This window comes from Heptranchias perlo, chromosome 1 (assembly GCF_035084215.1).
Source record: "Heptranchias perlo isolate sHepPer1 chromosome 1, sHepPer1.hap1, whole genome shotgun sequence".
Lineage (NCBI taxonomy): Eukaryota > Metazoa > Chordata > Chondrichthyes > Hexanchiformes > Hexanchidae > Heptranchias > Heptranchias perlo.
This window is the reverse complement of record NC_090325.1, coordinates 113,898,430-113,917,371: the sequence shown is the minus strand read 5'-3', so window position 1 is coordinate 113,917,371 and position 18,942 is coordinate 113,898,430. Positions and strand designations below refer to the sequence as shown.

The window sequence follows — 18,942 nt, the reverse complement described above, 5'->3', positions numbered from 1 at the left end:
AGTTGATTTATAATCTGTCGGCAGGATCAGGAGGCAGTCAATGGGAGAAGCAAGATGGGGAGAAGGTTAGAGAGGTTAGTCCCATGAGATGGCCGCTGGAAGAGTGAGACGGTTGGAGTAGCTGCCCTGACACAGCTAGCGACCGGTGCCACAATAAATAGAAAATACTGAGGGCGAGGCAGAGGGACTTGAGTTTGGGAAGCTGGTAGAAAAGAAGGTATTATAAGGAATTGTTAAGTGGGAGAAGGGATCAGGGAGGCACTGTGCTGGAGAAGGGGGAGGTGCATTATTAGAATGGCCATGCAAATGGAGGTATGGCTGGATCAGCTGATGAGGACAGAGCTGAGGAAGGCCTGGAGATGACCAAAAGAGAAAAGTTTCGAAAAATAATTTCGACACCACATTTCACCCATTAGGCCACCTTGTAGTTCCTTGGCTGAGTCATGTATTTAGTTCAGTGTAGTCATAAAGTTACATAACAGCTCAGCTATTTATTGACAATTATAAAAATAAGACCTAACTTTATCATTCAACTGCTGTATTTATCTTGATTTCACCTTCTCCACCCCCGCCACCCCCCCCAAACAAATTTTAAGCATCCTTTACAAATATGTTCCATGCAGCAGATTTTGATGCATGGCACCCTAACCATAAAGCGTGTTTGTCAAAAACACATGGTTAATGAATATTTAAAAATAAATGTTTGTGAATTTTAAGAATAAGGGATTTTAAATTAACCAATTTAATGATTGGGGAAAATGCAATTGATCATCACATCACCCAACCCCTGACATTTCTTGAACAACATTTTCAAGTTGCACATTTGATACAAGTTGTTAGAAAATATTTGACTATGCTAAACTAATTATTGTGCTTTACCTTTTTTTGTGTTCTATTTGTTTCTTGATTTCATTATTAATTTTATTTTCTTCCTTTCTTCTCATGTGGAAACTGGAGGGGCTGACCCACACTGCTCTCAGCTAGGCACAACACCTCCCCAGGGCCACATACCCACAAGTCATGGAGAGCCCCATTGGCAGCCTCCATTGGTGCCCCTCCAGCCAATCCACAGGTAAGAGATGAGTGCAAAAAGTGAAAAGCTCTTGCCATTGAAAATCACGCAGGCAACATCAGAGCTAGTGTTCACAGCTGATCTGCCAGTCGGGAATTAAGCCGATCAGTTGCACTCAATAGGCAGCTCGACAGCACGTGACTGACCCACTGTGCCCCGTTTTTCTAGACCAGCTTTAAAACCTCTAAGATTAAGACTAAAATAGGTGACCACCCACTTTGTTACATCTGATTTATTTATACTGCAGTGTCTTTATAAAGTTTTTCAAAATTTAACCAGAGTTTGTGTAATATCCTTGCTCAAGCTGCCAGGAATGGTACACAATCTGATAATGAAATTAACTCATTGCTGTTGTTTTTTTTAAATGTATTTGTGGACTTTTTATATTGATCTTTTTTCATGCATTAACCTTCAATTAATATAAAACTTCAACTTTTATTTGTTTAGATACTGTGACTGTTTTGCAAATGGAGAATTTTGCAATAACTGCAATTGTACCAACTGCTTCAATAATCTGGAACATGAAGCTGAGCGGCTAAAAGCAATAAAGGTGAGATTCTTTAGTTAAGGTCTTGAATGTAAAAATACACTGCGGTGGTAAAGGTGTAATTTATGTGGCAATTGCAGGGCACTCTAGGGATTGATTTTGGGATCCTTTCTGCCCAGGATGTCCACTAATCTTGCCAACCTACTTTCTGTCCCACTCACCACTGGCCGTTTTAGACTCTGCCAGTGGATCAACAATCACCGCCGCTCTTTGCATTTCCCTCCAGCGAGCCCAGATAAAAATACATGTGTGGCCGACAGATGGAGATAGGATCGGACTCTGATGTGATGTCCCAATAGCTGAATAGCTAAAGTTCACACGTGAAGATTGACCACTTGGGCAGGGTATTAGTGGGTACATGGCACCCTTGAATTTGTACTCCAGCAAGGAGTTGGTGCCTTCAGGAAAGGAGGATTGGGCCGAGAAACTTGACAGCAGAAAATAAATAGCAAAAAGTGCCATTGGCACAATTTTTTTGGTTGTTGAGTCAGATGTGATATTGGGGCTGAGGGTGGACTTGGATGTCATGACCCAGCATTGCCAATTCAGTTTGTGCCCAACTGACCAGAGATCCTAAATAGATATGCTGACGAATATTTTTCCAACCTACCCTGATGCATGTGTTATCTTGCAGTGAGGTCAGTGATTTGGGAATTTTGCAGTTTTACTTTAGTATTTTGGGGAGAAGGAGCTCAGTGGTTAGATTGGCTTCTTTTATTGAAAGCTGAGCATGGAAATGTGCCTGGTGAAAGATGTAAAAATACTCAACAGTAGAAGTAAGTGGCCATAATCTTGGTTGAAGTCATGGTCCTAAAATAAAATTACCTTGTATAAAAGAATTTGCCATGCTGTATATAAAGTGTCTTGAGGTCCTGTACTTAGAAAATTTAAATGTTTTAGCACAGGATCTTTTCTATGATTAATTTAGACCCACTTGGGGAGGCTGATTTTGCGCCATCCTTTCCACTATTTTCCCCATACTTTTTTTTTCATCAGCATCTTTTCAATGCTGTAACTGATTTAGCATCGATCACCTCTTATGGTGACACATTCCATGTTCCAGAAACTGGAAGAAGTTTATAATCATACCTATGTTCTCATCTTTTCCTTTGGTCTGTAAAAACAAAGACAAGAAGCCAATGAAAATAATCTAACCATGTTTCTGTAACTTGCCTATTCATTTTGAATGCCTCTATCAAATCCCCCAAGTCTTCTCAAATAGAATATAGCTGCAGGCACTGTAGTCTTTCATCATAACTAAGACTCCTCATCCCTGGTATTATTTTAGTAAATCTATGACTCACTTCCTTCTGGGCTATTATCAATTTCTTGGAGCCCAAAACTGCATGCAGTATTTCAGCTATAGCCTGAAATTTACTACTTAAGTGGGTATATTTACATTTTCTATTCTTGTTCCCAAACACCAATCCCTGGGCATCTCACCAGCCACCATCTGCCAGTCTAGGAAACATCCATTTACTGCAATCCCTTGCTGTTTGCTTTTTAACCACCCCTCTATCCATATGCCACTTTACCTGTTGTACCATGGCCCTTAATCTTCTCAGCAATTTCTATGCTGCACATTATCAAATGCTTACCTGAGATCCATATAAACTGCATCTATTGAATTCCATCCTATTTAAACTATCAGTCATTCTCTCCCAAAAAAAAAAGTTCATTCAGATAACACAAGTATGACCTATCCTTCACAAATTCATGTAAGTATTTGATTAGTTCTTGTCCTTCTAATTATTCATTTATTTTATCTCTAATTTTGGAGTCTTATAATTTTCCTACTGCTAATATAACACTAAGTGGTTGATAATTGCTTAGCTTATTCCTGCCCCCTTTTTTGAACAGAAATGCCATCCTCCCAGTCATTTAGCATAACTCCTGCCTCTAATTTTAAAAAAAATCAAGATTAGTCCTTCCCCTACTTCCTCACCAACCTTTCATGTTCTGGAGTGCATATCATTTAGCCCGGGATATTTATCAATTTTTAGTGCCTGAAACCCCTTAAGAACAGTTTCCTTATCAATGCGTACGCTTATTGGTTACATTTCTACTTCCTCATCCATGATTTTGAAACTTCCTGCACTCTCCTTTGAGGCAAAATATTCATTAAAGAACTCTACATTTCCTTATCTACCATAATGTCGTCATGCTCATTTTTGATGGCTCCTCCCTTAATTCTTGAGAAGCTTTTACTATTTCCCTATACATTAGCTGCAAGTTTTTTTTCATACTACTTGTATAAAAGCTAGCTCTACCTCACCACTACCTCTCTTGACCCCTCCACTGACTCTGATTTGTCTTGCTGCGTGTAGACATCCAGTATTGGATGAGAAGAAATTTCCTCCAACTAAATATTGGGAAGACCGAAGCCATTGTCTTTGATCCCTGCCACCAGCTCCATTCCTCCCCCTGGCCACTGTTTGAGGGTGAACCAGACCATTCGCAACCTTGGCGTCCTATTTGACCCTGATATGAGCTTCCAACCACATATCTGCTTCATCCCAAAGACTGCCTGCTTCCTCCTCAATAACATCTCCTCCTGTCTTCGTCCCTGCCTCAGCTCATCTGCTGAAAACCTCATCCATGCCTTTGTTGCCTCTGGAATTGACTATTCCAATGCTCTTCTGGCTGGCCTCCCATTTTCCACCCTCCATAAACTTGAGCTCATCCAAAACTCTGCTACCTGTATCGTAACTCGCACCAAGTTCCGTTCACTAATCACCCCTGTGCTCGCTGACTTTGGCTCCCAATCTGGCAATGTCTCGATTTTTAAAAATTCTTAGCTTGTTTTCAAATCCCTCCATGGCCTTGCCCCTTCCGATCTCCGTAACCTTCTCCAGCCCGACAACCCTCCGAGATCTCAGCGCTCCTCCAATTGTTGCCTCTTGTGCATCCCCGATTTCAATTGCTCCACCGTTGGTGGCCGTGCCTTCAGCTACTTAGGCCCTAAACTCTGGAATTCTCTCCCCAAACCTCTCCACCCCTCTCAGGTTTTAAGGAGCGACTTAAAACCTAACTCTTTGACCAAGCTTTCGGTCACCTGTCCTAATATCTCCTTATATGACTCAATGTCATATTTTGTTTGATAATGCTCCTGTGAAGCGCCTTGGGATGCTCTCCATAAGTGCAAGTTGTTGTGACAAAAATGAAGCATATTTGTCAATCTTCGATTTAGAGGCTGTTCCCATAAATCCAGTCACAGGGCATAAAACAGTTTTAAATAAAAATTCAGAATCATGTATCAAGCATATCCTGATATTGGAATTTTTGTCAGACATAATTCAAACTTAAACAATTCTGTGATTAGTTCAGTTTGTACGTGGCAGTTCCTTTTTTTTTCATTTGACTGATGGGATATTCAGTATTCAGGTCATCTTAGTAACTCTTTATTTGGATAAAAAGACTAAGAATGTAGTAGTGTTGTCTTTGTTAGTGGTCTAGTAATCCAGAGGCCTGGACTAATAATCCAAACAACATAAGTTCAAATCCCACCATGACTGTGAGAATTTGAGTTCAGTTTTTTTTTAAAAAATCTGGAAATAAAAAGCTGATATCAGTAAAAGTGATCACAAAGCTGTTGAATTGTCATACAAACCCAACTGATTCACTAATCTCCTTTAGGGAATCCTTATCCAGTCTGGCCTATGTGTGACTGCAGTCCTACATCAACATGGTTAACTCTTAACTCCTCCTGAAATGGCCTGGCAAGCCACTCAGTTATACAAGGCAACTAAGGGTGGGCAATAAACGTCAATCTCACCAGCGATGCCCACATCTCAAGAATGCTTTTTTTTAAAAAAAGCCGTTCAAATCAACGAGTCTATTTTGAATCTAAGGGAACCCATCAGTTTGAAACTCCTGAAAGAGAAAATTTAGTTTGAGTTTCTAAAAAAAAAAAATTAGATTAATTAGGCTCCACAGTTACAAGAAATTCAAGGAATGGAAACTTATTGTTTAAACGCTATTTACAAAGGATTAGCTTCGTTGATAAAAGTTGCAATCTCAATTATTTTTTCCAGAGTTAGATAAAGGGAAGTCTACAGTAAATATCTAACAATTGTGACATATTTGCATGTTCATCTTTTGTAAAATAAATGTTATTGATATTTTAAATTTAAAACTAGGTCTGATATGCTGTGCCACTTTCAAAGAGTGGAGTAAAATATCATGGAGGGAAAAGATAAACCCAGTAGCTAAAAGCAATTAACAGATCGGGGTTGCTGTTAATGTCTTGTGTATGTTATGGAAAGGTTACATAGCTCTCCAGGCAAAGATAGACACAGTCAAAGGTATATGGACAGTTAGGACAAAAGACCAGAGCCAAAAGAACTAAGGTAAGGTTAGAGAAGATCCAAAAACATCATCTTAATTCTCTATCTTTTTATTTCTATTTGTAGATTACAATATTCCACCAGGATTGCTTTATTGTACAGTTTATTAGTCTTTATTTTCTAGATCCTAAACACGACCTCTTTTTGCTGCCTTGGTATGTCCCTGGATTGTGCTATACCAATCTCACACTTAAATATTTCCCACTGTTGTGCCACTGTATACTGTTTAAAATTTGCTTCCAGTTTAATTAGGCTAAGTCCTCTTTCATCCCTCTGTCGTTGCTTTTCTCCAGTTAGCTTTGTTTTTAACTGTTTTTTGTCCCTTCTCTGTTTTAACTGCAAAGCTAATTCTGCTGTGATCATTCATCCTTAACTTTTCCCTACCTTCATGTTGACTTTCTCTAGCTCATTACCTGGAACCAAGTCCAGTATAGCATCTTCCCTTTTAGGACTCGTTATGTACTGCCACAGAATATAGTCAGGAATGTATTTTACAAACTCCTCCCCACTTAAACCTTGCAATGCACTAACAGTGACCAATACTCCATTCTTAGTTCAACCCACAAGCTAGCTACTTGTGCTTCACCTTTGCAGTTTAATGTCACGTGCTGTTGGCTTTCTTGGCAACCATCCAATAGACATTGGTTGGAAAGGCAACCTTGTATGAAGAATCTTCAGTCATATATTAATCATAACGGGCATTGTAATGAAACTTGTTTTTGGCATTACCTTTCTTTCTAGACAACTTCTAACTATAGAAACTGACCATCTGTATCTTAGCTTCCATCTCCAGGCCCTAGTCCTGTGCCTTGCGATTTCTTGTTTGAAATCTGACTGGCCATGTGTCTCCCTTTTTCTATACTGAGTTTTCACAAGTATATTTGAAGAATTGAAGCCCATTGGATTAAAGGCAGCATCATGGATAAGAAATTGGCTAAGAGACACAGAAAGTAGTTGTGAATGGTTGTTTATCAGACTGGAGGGATGTATACAGTGGTGTCTTCCAGGGGTCGTTATTAGGACCACTGCTCTTTTTGATCAATATTAATGACCTGGACTTGGGTATAGGGGGCATAATTTCTAAGTTTGTAGATGATAGAAAGCTTGGAAATGTATTTAACACTGAGGAGGATAGTAGCAGACTTCAGATGGACAGACACACATAGCAGATGAAATATAATGCAGAGAAATTAAGTTAATAGCACTTTTACAAAAATGCAATCGGTCACAGGAACCTGCTGCCTGTTGCTAACAAAAAAAACTGTTTACATTACAACAGTTACTGCACTTCAAAAAGTAAAAAGGCTTTGAAACTTTTCCACATGAAAGGCACTATATATATGCAATTATTTATTTTAGGCATTGTCACCAGGATTTCATTAAAACATAATATTGAACAGTACAATTATACATTTTAACAAAAGCAGGGAAGTCGTTATGATGAACCTTTATAAAACACTGGTTTGACCACAACTGGAGTATTGTGTCCAGTTCTGGGCACCGCACCCTTAGATAGGGTGCAGAAAAGATTTACTAGAATGATTCCAGGGATGAGGGACTTCAGTTACGTGGATAGACTAGAGAAGCTGGGGTTGTTTTCCTTGGAACAAAGAAGGTTGAGAGGAGATTTGATAGAGGTATTTAAAATCATGAAGGGTCTAGACAGAATAGATAGAGAAACTGTTCCTATTGGCGGAAGGATCAAGAACCAGAGGACATAGATTTAAGGCAATTGGCAAAAGAACCAAAGGTGACATGAGGAAATGGATCTGGAATGCTCTGCCAGTGGGGTGGTAGAGGTCGATTCAATCCTGGCTTTCAAAAGGGAACTGGATAAGTACTTGAAAGGAAAAAAAATTGTAGGGCTACGGGGATAGGGCAAGAGAGTGGGACTAGCTGGATTGCTCTTGCATGGAGCTGTCGTTGACTCGATGGGCCTAATGGCCTCCTTCCGTGCTGTGTAACCTTTCTATGATTCTAAGTATGAAGTGATGCATTTTGGAAGGGAAAATGAGGAGAGACAATATTAATGAAATGGTACAGTTTTAAAGGAGGTGTAAGAACCTAGTGGTTCACGTACACAATTCTTTGAAGATGGCAGGACAAGTTGACAAAGCTGTCTTTAAAAAAAAAAGCATATGGGATCCTTGGCTTTATAAAGGCATAGTGTACAAAAGCAAGGAAGTTATGGTCAACCTTTATAAATCACTGGTTAGGCCTCAGTGACTGCACCTCAAAAGTACTTAATTGGCTGTAATGTGCTTTGGGACTCTCTGAAGTTCTGAAAGGTGCAATATAAATGCAGGTCTTTATTATTCTGGGCACCACACTTTAGGAAGGATGTCAAGGCCTTGGAGAGGGTGTGGAGGTCATTTATGAGAATGGTACTGGGGATGAAGGACTTCAGTTATGTGGTGAGACTAGAGGAGCTGGGATTGTTCTCTTTAGAGCAGAGAAGGTTATGGGGAGATTCTATAGCGGTGCTCAAAGTTTTGAGGGGTTTTGATAAGTGTAGGAGGGTCAGTAACCGGAGGACGCAGATTTAAGATAATTCGAAAAAAAAAATCCAGGGGGGAAATTAGATTTTTTTTTTATGCAGTGAGTTGTTATGATCTGGAGTGCACTGCTTGAAAAGGTGGTGGAAGCAGATTCAATAGTAATTTTCAAAAGGGAATTGGACATATACTTGAAAAGGAGAAATTTGCAGGGCTATGGGGAAAGAGCAGGTGAGTGGAACCAATTGTCTCTTTCAAAGTCAGCACAGACACGATGAGCCGAATGGCCTCCTTATGTGCTGTATGGTTCTATGATTCTATAGATGGTGAGACTTTGAACATGTCCCCATTCAGGGATTTGCCAGTAGGCCAAACCAACAACCCCCTCTCCCAAGAGTATGTTCTCAGCAGTCACTTCATGCTGGACTCACATGAATAGAATTATCCCCACTATAATCATAGAATGTAGTAGTTTTGTTAAGCCATTGAAGATGCGATAACATTGCTTGATGCCCCTGGTCATTGGAGACAATAAAGATAGTTGGCTCATTAACACATCAACCCACTCATCTCAGTGCTGCAGCTTATGACTTTTTTAAAAACCTGTGTGAATTTGCTTTGTTAAAACACAATCCTTAAACTTAGCTCATTCCTAAATCCTCTCCATGAGGGAAAAGAAATCCAAATCCCAAAATGTGATGGCAACTTCTAGGTTTAATGTGCAGCATGCTTCAGAACCCAGAGTAGTGATCAGGTTCCTAACTGAATATGGATGGTTTTAAGGTAGGGCTCTCTTTGATTTGCTTCACTTAAATTGAGGTTCCTCAGTCTACTTGGTTTGGCTCTGTTCTTCAAATCCATTTGAAGTGAGTTTCTGCTTACGGTATGTTCCTTGCAAAATGAAAAATGTATCCCGTTTTGAAACTGAGTTGTATGCAGTGGTGGGTGATGACCACCAGTGCCCTTTACTGAGTTCTTAGTGATAAAACACCATTTGTGTGAGCCTGGACAGTGAGTAGGCTATTTGGCTGTGGAGACTTCACTGCCAAGCCTGGTCCTCCTCTTGCCCAAGATCTACAAATGTATCCTTTCAAGTACTAGTTACTGGATTGTGACTTGAAGTGGATCCCTGTCTGTTTTTCCCTTTTCTCCTCTTCCCTGCACCTCTTTCCCTTCCCACCATTCCCCCCACCCCCCAAACAAGGTGATGTTGATTGTAGCACCCTTAAAACTGGCCAGGCTGAAATTAGCTAATGCAACATAAACCAGTGATCAAACTTTGCACGGTGCTGATCTGGGCAAATCTGTGCAACAGTGCAATTATCCATTCTTGTTTCTATACGCAAATCTTTTGTGACAGACAATTCTGTTCCATAAGAAATCCAGTAGCCACCTTATGGAAGAGATCTCATTTTAAGAGGGAATGATTAGGCAGTTGGTGAGAAAAATCAATTGAGGGTAGTGAACTGTGCATTCAGCTCTAGGGCAAGCCAAAATGGTCTTTTTTGATCTTGTGTTTTCTTCCTGGTGTTACTAAAACATTTTTCCCCTCTTTTATTTAAGCCAGGCATTAGCAAGGACAGTTGTTGAATAATATCTTGAACCCAGTTTGTGTCTGTGAACTCTTGATTTGGTTATGGTCTGTGTTTCAGCTGCATGCTTGCTCATGATACCACCTCACCAAAGAAAGATTCTTGCAACGTCTTTGTGGTGATGTATAGCATTTTTGATTGAAAAGTGTGGTTGAAGGAAAGGGTACTGCACCATTTAATGTTCATTTGACATTTTACTATTATTCTTGAACTCTAAATGCCCTAAAATTTTCTCTTTCCTTTCCAGGCATGTCTTGACAGAAATCCAGAAGCATTTAAACCGAAGATTGGAAAAGGAAAGGAAGGTGAATCTGATAGACGGCACAGCAAAGGATGTAACTGTAAGAGATCGGGATGTCTGAAGAATTACTGTGAATGCTATGAGGTAAGAATGATTGGGAGTTATTTTGGAATTCAGGACTCCTAATATTCAGATTTGAAACTGAGTGCAATGTCTACTTGACTTCAAAGCAAAGTCAAGATCTTTCACTGAAATGCCTGAGGTTCCAAATCTCAGTCTAGTTCACTAGCACTTGTTGCATTGATTATTTTTAAATGAACATCTAAAAATTTGTTTTTTTCCCCCTGATATTTTCTTTTGACCTCTCCTGAAGATGCTGCCTTCTGGGGACTGACAACTCTTCAACACCTTTCCCAAGTGTTATACATTGTGTATGATCTTAATGGGGATTATTGACAGACTAACAGACATCACAGTTCAGGTGGATGCTCACCTCACCCAATATCCACACGTATGCACATTTTACAGGAGTGATTGGATAATGATCAAAGATGGGACCCCGGACTGATTTTACCCTTCCCTGGACTTGGGATGATGAGACTAATTTCAGGTCCCAAACTGCTGCTTTATCTTTTTTTATTCGTTCATGGGATTTGGGCGTCGATGGCAAGGCCAGCATTTATTGCCCGTCCCTAATTACCCTTGAGAAGGTGGTGGTGAGCCTCCGCCTTGAACCGCTGCCGTTCCTTTTAGTGAAGGTTCTCCCACAGTGCTGTTAGGAAGGGAGTTGCAGGATTTTGACCTAGCGACGATGATGGAACAGCGATATATTTCCAAGTCGGGATGGTGTGTGACTTGGAGGGGAAAGTGCAGGTGGTGGTGTTCCCATGTGCCCGCTGCTCTTGTCCTTCTAGGTGGTAGAGGTCGCGGGTTTGGGAGGTGCTGTCGAAGCAGCCTTGGCGAGTTGCTGCAGTGCATCCTTTGGATGGTACACACTGCAGCCACAGTGCACCAGTGGTGAAGGGAGTGAATGTTTAGGGTGGTGGATGGGGTGCCAATCAAGTGGGCTGCTTTGTCTTGGATGGTGTCGAGCTTCTTGTGTTGTTGGAGCTGCACTCATCCAGGCAAGTGGAGAGTATTCCATCACACTCCTGACTTGTGCCTTGTAGATGGTGGAAAGGCTCTGGGGAGTCAGGAGGTCAGTCACTCGCTGCAGAATACCCAGCCTCTGACCTGCTCTGAGCTCAGCTAACTCAACATAGATCAAACAATCTACATGTGTTGAAGAAATGTGAAGGCGTTCCAATATTTATCATGTCTATACCCTACCTCTTACTGAAAATTAGTTCTACTGTGCAAAAATAAAATGCCATGTCTTGGAGAGAAATTTTTTACTTTCAAAACTGCTTTTACAACTAGGGCCACTTTTTGGACAATTTATCCAAGTTAGGATTAGCCTGATCTTGATATCTTCTGACCGTGTACATTTAAAGGCAAGGATGGACTAAACTACCATTGCTTAATAATGACTGGATTTGCAAAAACTTTTGGTAGACTGAGTTCTTCAGCAGGGCCATCTTTGCATCTGTCAGTTTGAGTTGATTGTTTGTTTTTCAGGCATCTGTTGATGTCATTGTCACTGAATATTCAGAAAGCCTTTTTTTGGAAGGTGATGTGAAAGTACTTTGTTTGCTTGGAGAATCAAATATTGTATCCATCAGATAAAATTAAGGCTAGATCCAAACTTGTCTGCAAAATAGCACTGAATGGCCATCTCTGTTCTTTTGTGCCATTGGATGGGAAAGCTGGTCAGAGCTTCTCCCATCCCTGTCTGTTAATGTTTACATTAGCATTGCACCTCTTAGATATTTAAGGGCAATACTCCCCTCCCCTAAAAAACACTTAAGGTCCTTCAAATGTATGGTTGAATTAAAAAATACTTTATGCTATATGCTAATAGAATTGTTTTTTTTTGCAGGTCTGTGGCATCCTTTCCACACTAGTTAAAATATTATTGCAAGCGGCAGATGAATGTCATTGGGAATGCAAATTAATGAATTTGGGTTGATTCGGGCAAATAAGTTTTCATCTTAGTAACTTGACAATAAACTTTAATTTAAAATTGGCTTCTGAGACCCAAGTTTATTTGGAGCTTAAACTGTTCCCAACTAATTAATTATAAAATGTATGGGATGAATTTTATACCTTTTTTAATGGGGAAAACCAAGGAAATGATGAAAAGGGCTTTCAACTTCTATATACCCAGCAAAAGTAATCAGTGCTGATTTTATGCCATGTGTTAACTGTTGATACTTCATTTTATTGCCTCTCACTCCTTTATGATTCTAGTGCAGACAAGATTTTGCTTAAGATTAGCCTAGCTAATGACTAAATGGGAAGGGGGCTGGGGTCTCCCATCCAAGGTGGTATAGTTTGACCATAAGTTTTTTTTGTTGAAATCATTTGGCAATTATCCTTCTACAGTTGAAAATTTATAAGGACTTTTGACAATGGAAAACTTAACCCTTTTTAAAAAAAAGTTGGTTAATTGAGCCAACTCTTTCTGCAGAAATGGACAATGCACAACAGGAGTACTATATTGATTTGACTGGAGGTTCACTTAGCAAAACTATTAGAGTGCAGAGTCCAAGTATTTAACCTCACTTTACATACGAACATATGAATTAAGAGCAGGAGTAGGCCATTCGGCCCCTCGAGCCTGATCTGCCATTTGATAAGATTATGGCTGATCTGATTGTGACCTCAACCCTACTTTCCGGTCTATCTACTATAACCTTTGACTCCCTTGTTAATCAGGAATCTATCTAACTTGGCCTTAAAAATATTCAATGACCCTGCCTCCACCGCTCTCTGGAGAAGGGAGTTCCACAGACTCACCACCCCAGAGAAAAAATTTCTCCTCATCTCGGTCTTAAATGGGAGACCCCTTATTTTTAAACTGTGTCCCCCAGTTCTAGTCTCTCCCACAAAGGGAAACATCCTCTCAGCATCTACACCTTCGAGTCCCCTCAGGATCTTATGTTTCAATAAGATCATCTCTCATTCTTCTAAACTGCAATGTATACAGGCCCAACTTGTCCAACCTTTCCTCATAAGATAACCCCCTCATCCTAGGAATCAATCGAGTGATCCTTCTCTGAACCGCCTTTAAAGCAATTATGTCCTTTCTTAAATAAGGAGGCCAAAACTGCACACAGTAGTCTAGATGTGGTCTCACCAATGCCCTGCATAACTGTAGCAAAACATCTCTACTTTTATATTCCATTCCCCTTGCAATAAATGACAACATTCCATTTGCCTTCCTAATCACTTGCTGTACCTGCATACTAACTTTTTGTGATTCATGTACTAGGACACCCAGATCCTTCTGTACCTCAGAGTTCTGCAATCTCTCGCCATTTAAATAATATACTGCTTTTCCATTCCTCCTGCCAAAGTGGACAAGTTCACATTTTCCCACATTATACTCTATCTGCCAAATTTTTGCCCACTCACTTAACCGATCTGTAATCCCTTTGTAGACTCGTTATGTCCTCTTCACAACTTACTTTCCTACCTACCTTTTTGTCATCAGCAAATTTAGCAATCATACATTTGGTCCCTTCATCCAAGTCATTGATATAGATTGTAACTTGACTGTATACCTTGACTATTGTGCATGGACAGACTCTGTGGGGTCTTGATTATCTGAGTGTCGATGTCATAACGAAAATTCAATCTTCATATAAACCTGTTGCCAGTTTCCTTAAATAGCTGTTTGGTGAATGATTAATACCCTCTGGGATTTTAAGACAGTTTATTCGTCTGCTGCTTCTAGATTGACCCATTTAAAAAAGCAAATGTATCAACCCTCTTCACTGTCTCCTCCTTGAATTACCTTCTTAAATCCCACTTTTTCAATCAAACTTTTGGACACCACTCTTAATCATTCCTAACTCATACTTTTTTCTATACTTCACTGTGTGTTTCCTACCCACAGGAGAATCATTTCAGATGTACTGTAGCCTTAGTGATAGCCTTAATGTAAAACATTATTCCATATCTTAACTATTATTTCCCTGTGTCACAAACAACAATATCTCACAAAAGACTTATCAGGACGTCCATTCAGCCCATCTTAATTTATCTAACCAGTTTCCCCCCTCCACATTGCTGCATCTAATTATTTTTAAAATAATTCCAAGGTTTTTATCTCCGCTATACTTGACAGTCCATTACAAGTGTTGATCACTTTTCGCATGAAGGAAAACTTCCTGATATCGGTCCTAAATTTACCTTTCAGTGGTCTGAACCCACACTTAGTTTAATTTGAAGTAGTAGTCTTGATTTCCCTTAGCTATTTTGTATGCCTTTTTAAGGTCATCTTTGACATGTCACCTTTCCAGGCTGAAAAGCCCAAGTCTCCAGTCTTAACCAATAACTCAGGCTTTCGACTGTAGGGATCAGCCTTGCGGTTCCTTTCTGCATTGTCTTAAGTGTTTGATTGTTCTCCTTGTTTCTCTTGACCAGAACTGTACATGGCATTTGAGGTGCATTCTGACCACGCTATAAAGTTTGACCATGACATCTTATTCGTATTTAACTGTTTTGGCCATATAGTTCAACATTTTATTGGATTTATTCGTTGGACGTGTTGAGTCTACTAAGGCTCTTGGGTTTCTTTCAACTTCATCCTTAGCTATTTTAACACCATTCATGGAGTATGTTTGGCACTCATTTTCCTTTCTATGTGCAGTACTTTACATTTGTCTGCATTAAATTTCATCTGCCTTTTTGCCCACTCTTATCCTGTCCAACCCATTTTGTAATTTGAGTTGCCTCCTTTGATTCCACTACCCCTGCTAGTTTGGTATCATCTGCAAATTTGATCAATTCACTTTGCCCCATACAAACCCCTTCCTTCCCACATTGAGTTAGCATCTTCCTTGCAGTCACAGCTTTTTGTCTAGATTTTTTCTTTTGTTTCAATTTATTGCAGGTTTTATTATAAATTGAATCTTTGTCAACCAAGTTAATGATTTGAGGTGTTTAGGTTATGTACCAATACAGAGGCAGCAGTACTTTACACATAGTGTACATAAAGAACTGTAGACTGCAACAGCACAAGAGAGACGTAGAACAGCCACAGCAAAAAAAAACTGTCTGGGTGCAGCAGTCTAGATGCAGCCCAGGATCTGCCGTTTGTGTCCCCCTGATAGGACAGATTGCACATCATGGACTCAATCCCACTTATGTAACCTTCTGAGGAAACTTAAGCATAATTAATCCCAGATTCCCAAAGGTAATATTAAATTTCCAGAATATCTATCCCTATGTCTCTGCTATACAGCCCTGGACAGTTGTCTTCCATATGTGATAATCTCTCCTCTCCAACCTCTACTAGCACAACAATGACTTGCATTTATATAGTGCCTTTTAATATAGAAAAAAAAAGTCCCAGGGCATGTAAGGAAAAAAAATGAATACCAAGTCAAAGGAGGGGTGACCAAACGCATGGTTAAATAATTTTAAGGAGCCTCTTAACAGAGGAAAGGGAGGTGAAAAAGGTTCATTGTATCACAGTATGGTACAGCACAGGAGAAGGCCATTTGGCCTGTCGAGCCTGTGCCTGCTCTTTGAAAGAGCTATCCAATTCGTCCCACTCCCCTGCTCTTTTCCCATAGCCCTGTAAATTTTCCCCCTTCGAGTATTTAATACCCTTTTGAAAGTCACTATTGAATCTGCTCCCACCACCCGTTCAGGCAGTGAATTTCAGATCATAACCCGCTGCTTTAAAAAAAAAGTTTCCTCATGTCGCCTCTGGTTCTTTTGCCAATTACCTTAAATCTGTGTCCTCTGGTTACTGAACCTTCTGCCACTGGAAACAGTTTCTCCTTATTTATTTACTCTTCAAAATCATGAACGGCTTTGATTACCTCTACCAAATCTCCTCTTAATCTTCTTGCTCTGAGGAGAACAACCCCAGCTTCTCCAGCCTCTCCACATAACTGAAGTCCCTCAACCCTGGTACCATTCTAATAAATCTCTTCTGCACCCTCTCTAAGGCCTTGACGTCCTTCCTAAAGTGTGGTGCCCAGAATTGAACACTATACTCTTGCTGAGGCCTAACCAATGTTTTATAAAGATTTAGCATAACTTCCTTGTTTTTGTACTCTATGCCTCTATTTATAAAGCCAAGGATCCCAAATGCTGTTTTAACAGCCTTCTCAACTTGTCCTGCCATCTTCAAAGATTTGTGTACATATATCCCCAGGTCTCTGATCTTGCACTCCCTTTAAAATTGTATCATTTAGTTTATATTGCCTCCTCAGTCCTCCTACCAAAATGTATCACTTCACACTTCTTTGCGTTAAATAGGTTGGAGGGGTTTACGGAGGGAATTCCCGATCATGGGGCCTAGGTAGAGTTTTATTTCCTACTCCTGTAGAAAATCCTACTCCTGATTGCTGCCTTTCATAAGACTGACATGGAGCTACCTTGGAAAAACCCTTGATTACATTTTAAAACAGTAAACTACAAAAAAAAAATTTTGCTGCATCTTTTGAGTGAATTAAAGACATTTCATCTTACAAAATAAACATTGGTAAGGTAGAGAATTTATCTGATGTGGAGCCTGGGCATTTTTTCTTTGTGCTGAATATCTAGCCTCGATGTAGCAAAAATGGGAATGGAAAAGTCAGTTATGGAATCCTTTTCTGTGGAACAACATAATAGCTAAAATGTACAATTTTGTAGCTGAAAGGGAGCAATCCCTGTTAGATAGGATACAAGATAAATGGAAGGAGTATGTAGGATATCTGCTCAACCCTGACACTTGGGATTATGTTAAATATCAGGCCAACACGGTAGTTCATGACACAAGCTGGCTGATTAACCTGAAAACACTTTGCCTTTCTTGTCTGTTCTCACTAAAGCAGTGGTAGATGGAATAGCAGTCTTGAAGACTTCTTGGAAATGCAGTGTCTTGGGTGGATCTCTAAATCAAAATTTGAGGGTTCTGCTGAGTGCCTACTGTTTGAGGTGCAATATTATTATATCATAAATTGTTTAGCTCTTGGAATTGCAAAGTGATTGCGAGCTGTAAGATGAGGAATGAGTGAAATACACTGGATTGAGATCTAATGTTTTCCCCTCATATTTTTGCTCATCAGGCAAAGATCATGTGTTCATCAATATGTAAATGTATTGGCTGTAAAAATTTTGAGGAGAGCCCTGAGCGGAAGACCCTAATGCATTTGGCAGATGCTGCAGAAGTGCGTGTCCAGCAACAGACCGCTGCGAAAACCAAGCTTTCATCACAGATCTCAGATTTACTCACCAGAACAACGCCAGCAGTTACAAGTGGAGGAGGAAAGTAGGTGACTCAGTGATTCCAGAGCTAGGGACCTGGGTCAGATTTCAGATTGCAGCTAAATACCATTGCTTGAAGGTTATTTGGATGAAAATATAATTATTTTGTATAGAATATTTTTACTGTATCACATTTACTTGGTCTCCCCACAATTTTTTAAAAAGTTGTTTTAATTTTGTTCAACTAATGGATTTTTGTTCAGTTTATAAAGGCTATTGCAAATTACATTGTAAATGGTTCCCTCTCCTCAGATTCTATCCCCCTCCCTTTCAAAACTGCTATCATCATTCCCCCCCTCAAAGTACTCTCCCTCAACAGTGTTCTAGTTGCAAACTACCAACCCATCTCCAACTCCCCCATTTCTCTCAAGTTGAATGTGTTGTCATGTCCCAAATCCATGTCCATCTTTCAACAACTCTATATTTTGATCTCTCCTGTCAGGTTTCCATTCCTGCCACAGCACTGAAAAGACCTACCCAGTCACAAATGACATTCTCTCTGATTGCAATGCATTATCCTTCCTCATCCTCCTTGACCCCTCTGCAGCCTTAAACACAGTCGGCCACACTATCTTCCTCCATCATCTCTCGTCTTATGTCCAGTGGGACCACCTTCGCTTGGTTCCACTCTTACCTATCCAATCATAGCAAAAGCATCGCCAGCAATGACTTCTCTTCCCACCCCTGCACTGTTGCATGCAGAATCTCCCACGGGTCTATCCTTGGACCCCTCTTCCTCATCAACATGCTGCCCCTTGGCAACATCATCCACAGACATGGGGTCTGCTTCCACGTGTATGCTGAAGACACCCAGTTCTACCCCACCACCCCTCTTGACCGTTGTCGGACTGCTTGTTCAACTTCTAGTCTTGGATGAGCGGCAATTTCCTCCAGCTAAACATTGGGAAGACCAAACCCATCATCTTTGGTACTCATCACAGACTCCATATCTTTGCTCCTCCCTGGCCACTGCCTACGGCTGACCTGTTTGAAATCTTGGCATCCTATTCGACTCTAAGCTCAGCTTCTGACTGCCATATCCTCTCCATCACAGAGATTGCCTATGTCTATGTAACATCGCTTGCCTTTGCCCCTACTTCAGCCCATCTACTGCTGAATCCCTCATCTATGTCTGTCACCTCCAGACTCTACTATTCCTATGCTCTCCTAGCTGGCCTCCTATCCTTTACCCTCCATAAACATCGGCTCATCTAAAACTCTGCTGCCTGTATCCTATCCTGCACCAAATCCCACTTACCTATCACCTCTGTCCTCACT

At 40.3% G+C, this 18,942-nt stretch overlaps 1 protein-coding gene across 6 annotated transcripts in view; it reads left to right on the top strand.

Moving 5' to 3' along the window:
- Positions 1-18,942, top strand: part of lin54 (lin-54 DREAM MuvB core complex component) — an 89,029-nt gene that overhangs the window by 61,147 nt on the left and 8,940 nt on the right. For all 6 annotated transcript variants that reach the window (XM_067989974.1, XM_067989950.1, XM_067989983.1 and 3 more), the window contains 3 exons: positions 1,520-1,622; positions 10,300-10,437; positions 17,466-17,668. In XM_067989974.1, the coding sequence (XP_067846075.1) occupies positions 1,520-1,622; positions 10,300-10,437; positions 17,466-17,668 (444 nt within the window). The remainder of the gene's footprint in view (positions 1-1,519; positions 1,623-10,299; positions 10,438-17,465; positions 17,669-18,942) is intronic.